Raw genomic sequence first — 12,893 nt, forward strand, 5'->3', positions numbered from 1 at the left:
GCAATTAACAAATGAAATGAGACAGAACATTATTACCCTTAAGAAGTGTATGCCTTTCATTTACAGAAATTGCAAAAATAATCAAAACAGAATATTGTACAAGTAGCACTTCAGAAGGTATAGTAACACAGTCTGTTTCAACACAGTGTTAAGACAGACAGAGGGATTTTTAAGTAACCAACAGAAGTTGGGACACCTGTGCAAATTGTTTGCTTCAACTTGCAAGATTTACTTTAATTGATGTAGAATACTTGTAGGTTGTAATCTATTACTTGTTCCCTGAAGGCAGCCCATTTGTAACATTCCGATATTTCCTTTTTTCAATTTGTGCTAACCTAAACTTTAAATTTAAACCTCTGGCAGTTTGCTGTTCATCTTTTTACTATTTTAGGTCATTTATTGCATTTTAACTGTTTATAAATTTGAACTGAGACATTCTAAAACTTTCAACCTGAAGTGTACATGCAGTAAATATATATAAAAGATAATTACATTAAAACCAATTATTATTTAAAATAATTGGTTTCACATATCACATAGTCTCATATTTGAATAGTGCAGATAGCAAGACTCCATTTCCTATTCCTACAAACAAGCTACAACCAGAGTGATCTTAAAACACTGCTGACATGTAAACATACATATAAAACATGTACGGTAAAAGGCAATTTCATTTCAAGTGTCTGTAAATTAGAACATTACCAGATCTTTTGTGATGTATAATGTATTTATTTGTGATTATAAGTGTATGGAAGATTTCCTGCTGACATGTAAACAAAGATAAAAACATCTATTTGCTGAGCTTAATGAAAAAAATCCTTTGAAGGTTAATCTTTTAATTAGAACTGTCCATGAAAACTATGCACTCTCTGTACCTACAAGCTTTAGACACCCGTACCTTAAGCCAATGTCACAATTTACCACTTCAAGTCAGAAGGGATGTTAAACTTGACCACTGAAGTTGCTAGTGTTGTCGTCTCAGCATATTAATTTTATATAACAAGAAATCTTTGGGTATGTCAAATTAAACAAATGCACAATGAAATTCCCTTTTCTAAAGTTAAATGAGTTGCTTCCCTCTTTCTGACAGCTAATTATGCGCTGCCTGACAAAGCTGGAACCTGTGTGAAGGATTTAGCAAACCTGGTCATTTTGTTTTCTTTTTCTCATTCTGTACTGATACACAAAACATGCAACAACAAACAAACAAGTCTGTCTTCTGTTTTTTTCCGGTCTAATACACCTGTGCTCATTACTCCTTGTTGCTTCATTATACATAGTAGTACAGAGTATACATTATACTGTACTTCCATATAAATGTTTATTGTTTGTCAGCTCTTATGCACATACAGCCCACTCCTACAACCTAAGACAAAATGAAACCTTGACTTTGGCGAGGTAAGTAGTAGACTGGCTGGAGCTATCTTGGAATGTAACACTACACAGCAGCCAGAGACAAGCAAAATGAAGTGCACACTTGGGATGTTTGATAGAAATCATGTCTGGCTAAAAATACCTTTAAAAAATTTGTTAATTTTATTCTTTAAATAAGGTTGACAATTCTGCTACTCTCTCTCTGCCTTGCTTTAGGATGTTACGCACTTTTTAGCATCAGCAACATTGATTATTTTTAACTAGAATTCAGTCTTCTGCAATTTCTGGCTATACGCTTAGTACATTCAAATCACTGACAATCTTCTTCCAATATATTCAATATTCAACATCATTTGTCATCTATTCTTTATACATGTCTGAACCACCTCAGTCTATTCACTCTGACTTCATCAATTATGCACATTACTTCTGCTTTCTTTCTATTAAGTTCACTTTTGTCTTTGTACCTACAGCCTATTAGTCAAATCCAGCTCAAGAATATTTTGAAAATAAACAAATATATATATGATTCTGTATTTTAGTTAACAGGGAAAATTTATCTCATCATTTTTTAATTTAAATATTTGTGTCATATGTTATAATAGCTTTAGCACAGAGCTACTAACCCTTAGACTGCCTCGGCTACCCACAGACATTCGTTCTTCATCATCAGAAGCCTGTGAACGAAATAAAAGTATGCAAGAAAAAAAAGCACAGTGGGCAGAGAGTTAGTGCATTAGATGAAAACTTGGATTGTTTTATAATAGATAATTCCTTGCATTATACATATTTTATTCAAATATTTGATGTCTCAGATATTACAATACTGATAGGATTAGCCTTGTTCCATTTCAGATTCAAATCAAAGCCACATTACCTAGCATTTCATTTTTCAGGTTGATGTATACTGGTACTGTAAATGAACAAAGAAGTATGCCAATAAAGTCAGTTTAATTGCTTCAATGGTATAATATAAAGAAATGTTTAGATGATAGGTCTGGTAACTTGTACATTATGGGTGGCATTCTTCATTGAGGATATAATGCTTGTATGTGGGTTTCTAAAAATACCTCCTCTTATTATTGTTGCCTGTGTTTTTGTTCTAAAAAGTCCTTGTCTCTGACCAGTTGGACTAATAAAATCCATACTGACTGAAAGAAACTAAAAATATGGTTTTATGACTTTTCTTATTTAAACCTTATCTCCCCAGTGTTGACAGATAAGCTCTACTGCATTAAACTTCCTTAAAGAATAAGCAGGTTGTGGAAGAGCCCTATGCTCTTGTTCAGCTCTTACATTTAAAGGTGTGGGTGTTACATTCTGAATATTTAGGCTTAACTTTGAAATGAATATGTGTAGATATACTCTTAGCCCTGGATACAGAGTTGGCTCGTCATGTGGTGGGTGCGGAAATGTGCTATATCAGCGCGTGCTCCTAACCTCTCTCTCCTCTAATCTCAAAATCAAACTGTTTAAATGGAATGACAATGACTAGCAATACTCTAGCAGGATGGTGGTGACTTCAAAGGATTTTAATCTGCCACTATCAAAAAGATCAAGAGAAAAAAGTTGGGGAATAACAATATTGTATAGGAATCAAGTGTCAGCTAGCCTTGTCCCAACTCTTATACTCCACAATACATTCAAATTTCTATACAAGTCATTAGCAAAATAAATGACTCAAGGAGTAAAGAAGAGTTCACATTGTTAGTTTTGAGGAAATGACTAGCCAAAAGCCCTTAAAGGTCTTGCATGTGTTAACACAGCTTTAATAATGTGCTTGCAGTTTTTTAGGGGTACAGTAAGAATTACTCCTTAATTTTGGTGGAACATTTTTTTCATTCTTTCATTACTGAATTACATGAAGAAAAATAGCATTTGTTTAAAGAATTACATAATTGAAATAAATAATATATTTTTAAACTTAGTTAGAATCTAATATAAGCCATTGTTTAACTTCTAGTCTTTAGATCTTTTGTCGATGGCAATCTGACAAGGCAATGCTATTGCTGCCTTCAGTTGATTCAGTCTACAAAAACCTATGTGGATTTGATAGCAATTGGTGTTTACTGGTTATTCAAGCCTTATGTTTGCCCCTTGAATAATTAAGGGATAATAATATGCAATCCATAGACCTATGCAAAATAAAATTACTTTTTATTTATAATGTAGAGTATGTGTTCAAGGTCTGAAATCAAGACACATCAAGTATGGCCTATTTTTATCTTTAGTAAGCTCTTGTAATTAACATTATGTGAAAAGCATAATTTATTAAAATTAACAAAAACAATCTAATGCCTTGTTTGCACACCATTTAACTAACATTTCAAGCTGCTTTGACTAGAGTAATACGTTTGCACAGATTTTCACTACATAGCACACCTGAATTTTGCAATTTTATCTTGACAGTTTTTGCAGAATTGTTCAAGCTTAGTCAAGCAACCACATAATCTCCTGTACATTGAGAAGAAGCTCTATGGCATGAAGCTACCACCACCATGTTTTACAGGGGGGTGTGGGGTTTCTTGGGAGTTGAGCTGTGTTGGTCTGTTCCAAAAATATCTTACAGAATAAAAGTAAAAAAAAAAAAACCTACTGTGAACTTGCCAGACCATAAGACATTTTCACATATATTTTTAGCAGACTGAAGGCATCTTCTTGTAAAAATATCTGTGTGATTGGATTTTTTTTTTTTTTGTGTAAGAAACTGCTTCCATCATTCCACCTCACCCCACAGCTCAGACTTGTGGAGAATATGCAAAATAGTTATGACACACAGACAGTGGCCAATTACTCATGATTACTTCCACAAAGTTGCTTTCAACAGAGTTTTCTGCTTGTCTGGGCATCTTGAGGCTTACAACCTCCAGTATCCACATCTTAATGATGCATTTCCACAGACTTCTATAATATATGCAATACCTTTGAAATTAATTTCTGTCCCTTTACACAATGTGATCCATAGATGTTTAATTAGTGCCATGTTTAATTAGCGCCTTGTGGATTATGGTTATGTGTATGTTATGCAAGCATTAAACCAGCAGGGAAATCTCTACAGGAATAGATGATTTAATTTAGATTTAATCACAATAACTTTAACTGATGTCAGGCATAGTCAAAGTACTTCTCAAAACAATATGGTATAGGAATGTTTAACTCCGGGCATGATTAAAAAAAATATATATGTACATTAAGGCAACCAAGACAGTGAAATTTTATTTTTTTACTTCACAAAAATTACACAATTGTCTTTTGCTTAAATGTTGTTGGTTATAAGATTTTATTACAATTGAAAATAGTCTGAAATGAGTTTTCATGTTGTCAAGCCTTTACATCAACAAATGATGAAATTTCAGTAAGAGTGTGTAGTCTTCTAACATCCACTGTAGCCAAGTATAAAAACAATATAGTTGAACAAAAGAGAATACGCTTTATCAAATCTGTATAAGCATGAGTTAACTAAAACCAAGCCTTACCTAATGCCATTTACATAACTACTTAAATACAATAGCAGTATCAATTTCCAAAAATATTCATCAGGTATATATACCAGTAGTATATGCATGTGTGTTTGTGTAAATAAATATTATAAGTATGAGGTGTACTGTGCAGTGTTAAGCGTTTAATCGCAAGGTGTTTTTGATTCATTAGATGTTATTTAACCCTAAAGTGTTTGGTTTAGTCATTTCACTTAAAGAATGAACATTAGAAATGGAGCTGCATTCTACAAATGCTGCTATATTAAGAAAAAAACAATCACAATTGCTACATAGCATTAGTATTATTATCACTTGGGAGTTGGCAGGAATTGCTGTTTTTATTCAATAATGGTGTAAAAACAAAAACAATTAACAGCATGTTGCAAAAACACAATTAACAGTCAACATATTTTATGTCACATTTTCTGTGTCTCTGGGCTGTTGCTATAGTTTCAAATGTTCTACTTCAATACTCAACAATCTTCAGAAAAACATCACAACTATACAAAATAGTAATTAACTGTTTCATGTCAGCAAGAAATGAGTTTGCACTAATGCAACATTTGATAGAGTGTCTCTAAACTAATAGAAATATTCATTGGAAACTATGACAGTCTGGACCAAGGTGCATCCAAAAATTCTTACAGCCAAAATATGATACTGTATAAGGGTTTAGTCAACAGAGATAAAAGAAAAGGTAACACACTCTTCACACAAAATAGCTTCAGCTACAAACCGAGGTGTTTCTTCTTGCACGGCGGGAGTACTTTTCACTGTCCTCCTAAGTTTATAAAGAAAGAAAGGTAGAGAGAAAGGAAAGCACAATAGTTGAGTGATCTAGAAAGACTAAATGAATTAATGACTCACACTTCTTTTTATTCTGAAACTAGTTACTAAAACACTTTGAATAAATATTAGCAGACTAAAATAACTAAAGAGTTGGACAACTCAGCCTAGTATATTATACAGCATGATGACTGAATCTGCTAAGTGTTTGAAAAAAACAAAAGACCCAACATTGGATTGATCTAGTATTCACTTCTTTGGTCTGGTATTACAGACAAAAGAGAATACAAATATACTAAACGTAACAGTAACTTTATACTTAGAACAAACAATCTTTAAAAACAAGTCACAAACACAAATGTAAAAATTTATCTCCATCAATGGTATATTTAATAGCCTGTTAATAAGAAAGATGTTCTTTAAGTATATTTTATAATTATTTAATACATTGAAATGTGAGTTATACAAGATAATGAAAATGTATATTATTTTTCCAAACATCTCAATACTGGCATTGACTTTGCCAAGACGATAAACTACACACTGCACACAGGAGCAAGAGCCAACAAGTGTATATACAGTACCATCCACTGCTCAATATCTCCCCATTTGTTGTCCAAGCCATAATATTTCTAAAAGGTAGAGACCATGAAAGAAAAAGAGAAAAATAGGTGAAGGTATCTGACATATGTCAAACATATCTAACAGAAGGGTAAAGTTCATCATGTGTAGTCTCTCTTTATATTAAGTGAAAACATAATAGCAAGCATACAAATTCACTGTGATCCAACTGTCATTTCATGCAGTGAATTTAATCACAGAGTTAAGAAATATAGCTTCTGGCTATTTTCTGGCAAGCTTTAAGATGGGCATAAATAATAGAACACAGAATGCTTAAAGCAAAAAAAGATGAAAGAAATGAGGAAAAGCCTACCTTCTGAACCTGATAGATCTAAAGACAGCAAAGAGAAGATAGAAGAAAAAAAATGCATTAGTTAAAAACAGTGCAGGAAATTTAGTATTTATATACACAGAGAAAAGAAAAACAACAAGCACCTCTTCTAAATTTAATCATTAATGACACATATAGTAAACATCATGGTGGTTTAGACTATATATATATATATATATATATATATATATATATATATATATATATATATATATATATAGTCAGATCATATGCTGTCTTTCTGCTGCTGGCAAGCTGCCTGTTCTGCTTGTCGTATGTCGTTGTTTTAAGAGCTGGGAGCACATGATGCGTGTCTGCCAAAAGCAATCTAACAGCTGCTAGGTTAGATGCCCATGGACTTGTTTTAAATGATGGCTCACTGCCTTGTCTCGCGTGACATTGTAAAAACAATACTTGTCCTTTATTTCCAGCTCCAGGTGTGGTTAAATCTCTTTCTCGCTGGACGTATAATGCTGCTCGTGTTAAAGGGGGCGTTTGGGGAGGGTGCAGCTGCTGTCACGCTGCCTGTCGATCATTTTAAAGCCTGTACAGCCGCTGTCCTTTTTTCCACTTTGTGTCTCTACTGCTCGCGTTGTGAAGAGGGGGGATTAGGGTGGCTGAATGCATGCAAGGAGAAGTGGTTGAATCATCTGCATCGAGCTGTGTGGTTTGCTTGTCGCTTGTCATTGTTTTAAGAGCTGGGAGCAAGTTAAAGTGTCTCTCGCGGGACTTCAAATTGTCTTCTGAGAAGATCACGTCTCGTCTCCCTAGTCTGCCTCCCAAAGATTTTTTTTTTTTTATAATAGAGAGATGCACATATACACAGGGCTATTCAAAATGAAAGAGCAGATTTCAAAAATGTATTTCAAACAAACTGTATAAGACAGAAACACATTCCGTACATTACTGGATACAGAAAAGTTTAAAGTTTGGTCCTGTGGTCCTTGAGGTTGCATGCACTCAACATGAGCACCATGTGTGGCATAACAAACATCAACATCGTAGAGCATTTCTTCCCAAACACAAGTCAACTAGTTCCTAGTTACTGAATTCACAGCTTCCTCAATTCAATGTCGCAAATCTTGGAGATTAGTGGTATAGGTGGAACAAACACTCTTTCTCTAATGTACCCCCATAGATACAAATTGCAGAAGGTAAGGTCTGGAGACTTGGGAGGCCTTAGACGATGAGCAAGATCTTGTTGTCCACCTCTTCCAATCCATTGTCCTGGAATGGTGTCGTTCAGGTAACGCCAGACCTCCAAGTGGAAATGAGGTGAGGCACCATCTTCCATGAAGATGAAGTCATTCAAATTTTCTTGAAGTTGGGGAAACAAACAGTTTTGTAGCATGTCCACATATGAAAATCCGGTCACAGTTTGCTCCACAAAAAAGAAAGGTCCATAAACTTTGCTTGCAGAAATGGCACAAAACACCTTTCTTTATCTTTGGCGAGTCTCTTTCATGTTAGATGAATATGCAAGAATTTTCATACCCCCGAATTCGAACATTGTGGCAAATAACCTTACCAGAGAGATGGAAAGTTGATTCATCTGAAAAAATTTGTTGTTCAGGAAAATTGTCCTCTTCCATATCCTCCAGAATTACAGTGCAAAATTCAAACCTTTTTCATGGTTGTCAGGATACAATGCCTGCACTAATTGCAACTTGTAAGGCTTCATATGCAAATGCTAAGAACACGCCATACCATTGTTGTTTGAGGAGTTTCAAGTGCATTTATTTCCTAGGGCTCCATTCAAACACAGATTTTTTAAATCTGCTCTTTCATTTTGAACAGCCCTGTATTATTCGTTTATTTGTTTAGTCTGGGCGTTGGTTAGGAGCATTGTCAATACAGGCAAGCCAATGTGCCATCCAGGGGCTGATCAAGAACACTGCTTGGATGGGCAAGCAATGTAGAATTTGGGGCTTTATTGGGAAGGAGTTATCCAAAAACGGGAAGCCAATGTGCCATCAGGGTGGGCTGGGACCAAAACCCGAACGGAAGCTAATGTGTCATCCCAGAGCTGGTTGGGATCACTGCCAAAACAGGTAGCCAATGTGCCGCCCAGTTGTTTGTTGGAACCACTGCCCAAATGAGATGCAATGGAACAATCCAGATCCCGGAGATCTGGTCCCAGATGGAGTAGTGAAGGTGGGGAGTAATGAAGGTGGCCAAACGCGGTCTAGAGACACAAGGGAGCAGAAGAAAGCTACTCCCTGGTTTCAGAAAAGTATAGGTGTGTCTGGCCCTTTAAGCGGACGTGTCTATGCTTCCTAAAGGGTCAGGGATGACCCACAACCATTAGACTGCCAATCAGATGTAGCCCCAGAAGCAGTTAAGGGGTACACTTTAAAAAAAGGTTCCTATTCTCAACTATTGAAGTTAATATTATTGCTAGTCAAACTATACCATAAATAAAGGGAAGAGAGGCAGGGAGGCATTACAAGTGCTTTTGTTTTGCATACTGGACACTAAATAATTTAGGACTACTCAAAGCTATTAGTGAACAAAATATAAACAAAAATTTTCATTTAATTATTTTTCAGTAAAACATGCATGAAATGATTACACTTTTATTCACTGACACATCACTATTCATTACAAAATAAATGACTCTTTTTTACTTTCTGGTGCAACTAAATAGTACAAAAATATTGAGAAGAAAAAAACAATTATAAAATTTGTTTGCTTTAATATCACAATATTACAAAGTGTATTTCTATTTTCAAATTGTGATGTGTGGGTTACAGACTTGCACAAGAGGGAAGGAGGTGAGTTCAGGTTTACAAAAAAGTCAGATTTATTGTTATCAAGACAGGAACAATCAAAATCATTTCAAATGGGACCTGTCAGATCAGGACTCAAAATGCACAGCGAGCAAGCAGTGACACCGACTTCATCTTGCATTAGTTCCCTTCCTCAGATTTATAGCCTTTATCAGAGAGAAGACAGAAAGTGAGCATAAAGCCAGGTCAGTGGCCAGTTTTAGATGTTCCCTACATCAGCCTTCAGGTGGTAACAGCCTGCGAACATGCAGTTGCACCAGTGGTAAACAATAAATCCCAGCCTGTGTTAACAGAGTTTTGCCACACATTAAAGTTGGGGGATTGTCAGGATCTCAAAAATCTCAAAATATATACAGTGGACCAAAAAGTTTGCCAAACTTTTGCCTCGGTTCCCGACCACACACTCGGTATACAAACAAGCCAGTTTCCCTTTCCGTTTGTGCGTGCTGATGATTTCCGCACGTGTTGCATTGTTCTTGGTCAGACGTGCGTGCTTGCACGTGCGTGCATGCTTTCGCTGTGAACTCTTTGTGCTTTATTTCATTTCCCTTCCGGTTAGTACACGCCGATTACTGTATTTAAGCACCTGTTGCGCCGCTCCCTGTTTATTGTTCTCAGTCAAACGTGCGTGCTTTGTCTGTGATCTCTTTGTGCTCTACAGTATCTCGTTGGCTTTTGCAGTTAACCATGGCTTCTAAGCAAGTGAAGAGTGGTGAGAAGAAAGTTTTGGCTCCGGACACTGTTGTTGTTGTGACCGTGAGATTGCCCATGCAGGTCTTAATGTGTGGCTGTCCCACCCCGGACTTGTTAAGGATTCACTGGCACTCGCTTTCTGCTGGTCTGACCAGCATATTCACTGCCAGCATGAAAAGGATCACTGAGACAGTGCATCCGGTGATAATCCCAACTTCCAGCTGGTGCCAGTCAAAAGTCAGCAGGCCAACACAGACTCTTTGTAACTTGTTGTAATAGACCAGGATTAGACCTTTCACTTTTACTTATCCAGCTCCTCCTCAAACTGCTTGCGAGTACTGAGCCATACGTGTTAGTCAGATCTAACTAAAGCACTAGTAGCTCCCCTCTGCATTCTGTTGCTTCTCTGATAAGTTAAGTTAATATGCCTAGGTGTTCCTGGTACCCAGGAAACCCTGGTATGCCTCCCTTCTGTACCAGCGTGTCAATGTAATTGTTACTCAGCTGGAAGTTGTAAGTTCTCTTAGCCAAAATGCTGAAGAAGATCTTGCTTTCCATGGTTAATAAAAAGATAACCTGAAACTGGTTCTCTTCTATTGAATTCCCCTTCAGCGTATCTCCATGACTGGGCAATTTTTTCCTTCCTCCAAATCCCTTTCAGGGACCTCCAGAACTGTTGAAGCAGCTACAGGCAGTTCTTATAAACTCTGTAGGGCACAGCACTTGGGCCATGTACTGAGCTAGATCTTGCCCCCCTAACCACTTCACTCAGACTTGGCTCCTTCAGATTAAATTCTGCTCTTGGCTCTGGTAGAGCTACAAGTACCATACACAGGCCCAATGGTTGGACCCTCCTGGTGTCGCTGTAAATGTGCTTAAGATACTCGTTGATCACAGTTCTCAAGAGGTCAACCTACCCGACTTCTTCTGCCCAAGAGCCGCTTGGTTAACCCTCTCTTTATGCTTCCTTCTGTGATTTTCCACTCTCTGCAGGGTTAGAAGCTCCATAACCCTAATGAATACTCAAAGCTCTGCTAAGATGGCCTTTTCTACCTCTCCTGCCATCTTGTACTGCACCCTCTGAGTGACTTTAGCTACTCCCTGAGACAATGGATCCTAAATGCTTGGAGGTTCACAGAAAAGGCAGCTTGTGTTGGTTTGGCAGGCTCGTGCCAAATCTTTCTTTTACAATGATGGTAGCCATAGTCTTCAGTCTTTGGTCTACATCCCCCCGTTAATAGTCCCTTGGGGCCATTAATCCTGGGCTTAGCTAATGGGGCACCAGTATCTAGCAAGAGGTTGGCTGGTATGACACAGCCATCTGGTGTGGACAGTGCTTGATGGCTCTGTGCATTGCAAATGGTTGATGACTCTGTGCACTGATGCTGGATGAAGTTGCCAGTAACGTACTGGCAAAAGGTTTAGGTGATACACAGAGGATGTGGTTTGTCTCCGGGTCTGAATCCTTCTGTGCCTCGCCAGAAATGACTCTGCTCGCTGTGTCACTACTTCTACTATTGGGCATCACATCCTGGACTGGTGTATCCTCAAGTCCCTTATCTTAATACAGGCCTTACCGAATATGCACTGCATACTTGCTGTCATTGTTCTGTATCATTAGCCTTAGGTCAGTCCAGTTGGGGTGCTCACTCTCCTCTTTCCTTGGGCACCCAGGGGCTATCTTTCTTTAAGGTTTCCTTAGCATGACTTGGCTTCTTCCTCTTGAAAGACATCAGTCAGGCTGCCACTACCCTGTTCACAATTGTCAGCCAGTCTATTCCTGTTTGTCACTGGTAGTACCAGTACCTTTCATTTAATCATACATCCTTTGATGCACAGACATGGACACATCATCAGTAATGGAAACTTGACAGTGGTTTTAAGATTATTGATCATTGGTGTAATCATTGTTGAAGGCCTCTCCCGATGTAGAGTTATTTTTGGGATGCATGCTGCATGCAAAAACCATTATACAAAACGACAAGATTTTCATCATCATTGTGACAATACATCGGCATTCCCACTCAAACTAGCAAGATAAAAGGCCTCTGCAGACTGAAGACGATTTTTAAGCAGTTATATATACATCCAGGCTTGAAGGAACTCATTCTCATTACTATGAGTATTTTTCAATAAAGCCTTTTTAAATACATTTCCTACTTTTTTCTACTATTGATTTCACTGTGTTTTATTAATCTTGCTTTATTGCAATAGTTTAATATTGTTTGGTTGTGCCAAGGCAAAGTGATATGCCTAACTACTGTGGGTGGCTACTGTATTACCCTACTGGTTATGAAGCTACAAGAGATGTCTTTGAAAAGAAACACCATGGTGAACAGGCACCTGCTTTGGTAACTGGCACAGGTGTTAAGCAAAGCTAATGTCTGAAGACAACCATTTGGTCTGCATATGCCAAGCTAATAAGATTATTTGCTCATGGCAGCTGTCTACATGTGGGTAAGCCATACTGATGGGGTTCTATAAAGAAGCTATACTAAAATTTCATTTTCCTACAGCTGTTCAGATAAGGATAATTCATACAAATGTGCCACAACAAGTTAGCTACACAGAATCCTCAGTTTGCTTAAGGCAGCTGTCCATCCTATAAAGGAGCACTATAAAGCTGATATACTTAGTATATACTAACTATACATAAGTGAATAAAAAATATTGAACATAAGAACTTTCACAATAATACCGTCAAACTTTGAAAAACAAGCAAGTTACTGCTCAGATAAAACTGAGACAGATGTGCAAACAGCATAGGAAATACACACTGCAGTTCTCTACATTTCTGGGCTTTCAACCAAATACACCATC

General features: G+C 37.2%; 1 protein-coding gene across 23 annotated transcripts in view; it reads right to left on the reverse strand.

The window, feature by feature from the left end:
• LOC120531004 (leucine-rich repeat flightless-interacting protein 2-like) overlaps positions 1-12,893 on the reverse strand; it is a 273,630-nt gene that overhangs the window by 117,315 nt on the left and 143,422 nt on the right. For 16 of the 23 annotated variants that reach the window (XM_039755924.1, XM_039755918.1, XM_039755920.1 and 13 more), the window contains exons 3-6: positions 6,574-6,591; positions 6,224-6,271; positions 5,590-5,634; positions 2,001-2,051 (exon numbers count right to left, since the gene is read on the reverse strand). The exons of 4 other annotated variants lie outside the window; for them this stretch is intronic. In XM_039755924.1, the coding sequence (XP_039611858.1) occupies positions 2,001-2,051; positions 5,590-5,634; positions 6,224-6,271; positions 6,574-6,591 (162 nt within the window). The remainder of the gene's footprint in view (positions 1-2,000; positions 2,052-5,589; positions 5,635-6,223; positions 6,272-6,573; positions 6,592-12,893) is intronic. 3 more of the 23 variants (XM_039755921.1, XM_039755915.1, XM_039755910.1) reach the window with 1 other exon arrangement.

The sequence above is a fragment of the Polypterus senegalus genome, chromosome 6 (assembly GCF_016835505.1).
Source record: "Polypterus senegalus isolate Bchr_013 chromosome 6, ASM1683550v1, whole genome shotgun sequence".
Classification (NCBI taxonomy): domain Eukaryota; kingdom Metazoa; phylum Chordata; class Cladistia; order Polypteriformes; family Polypteridae; genus Polypterus; species Polypterus senegalus.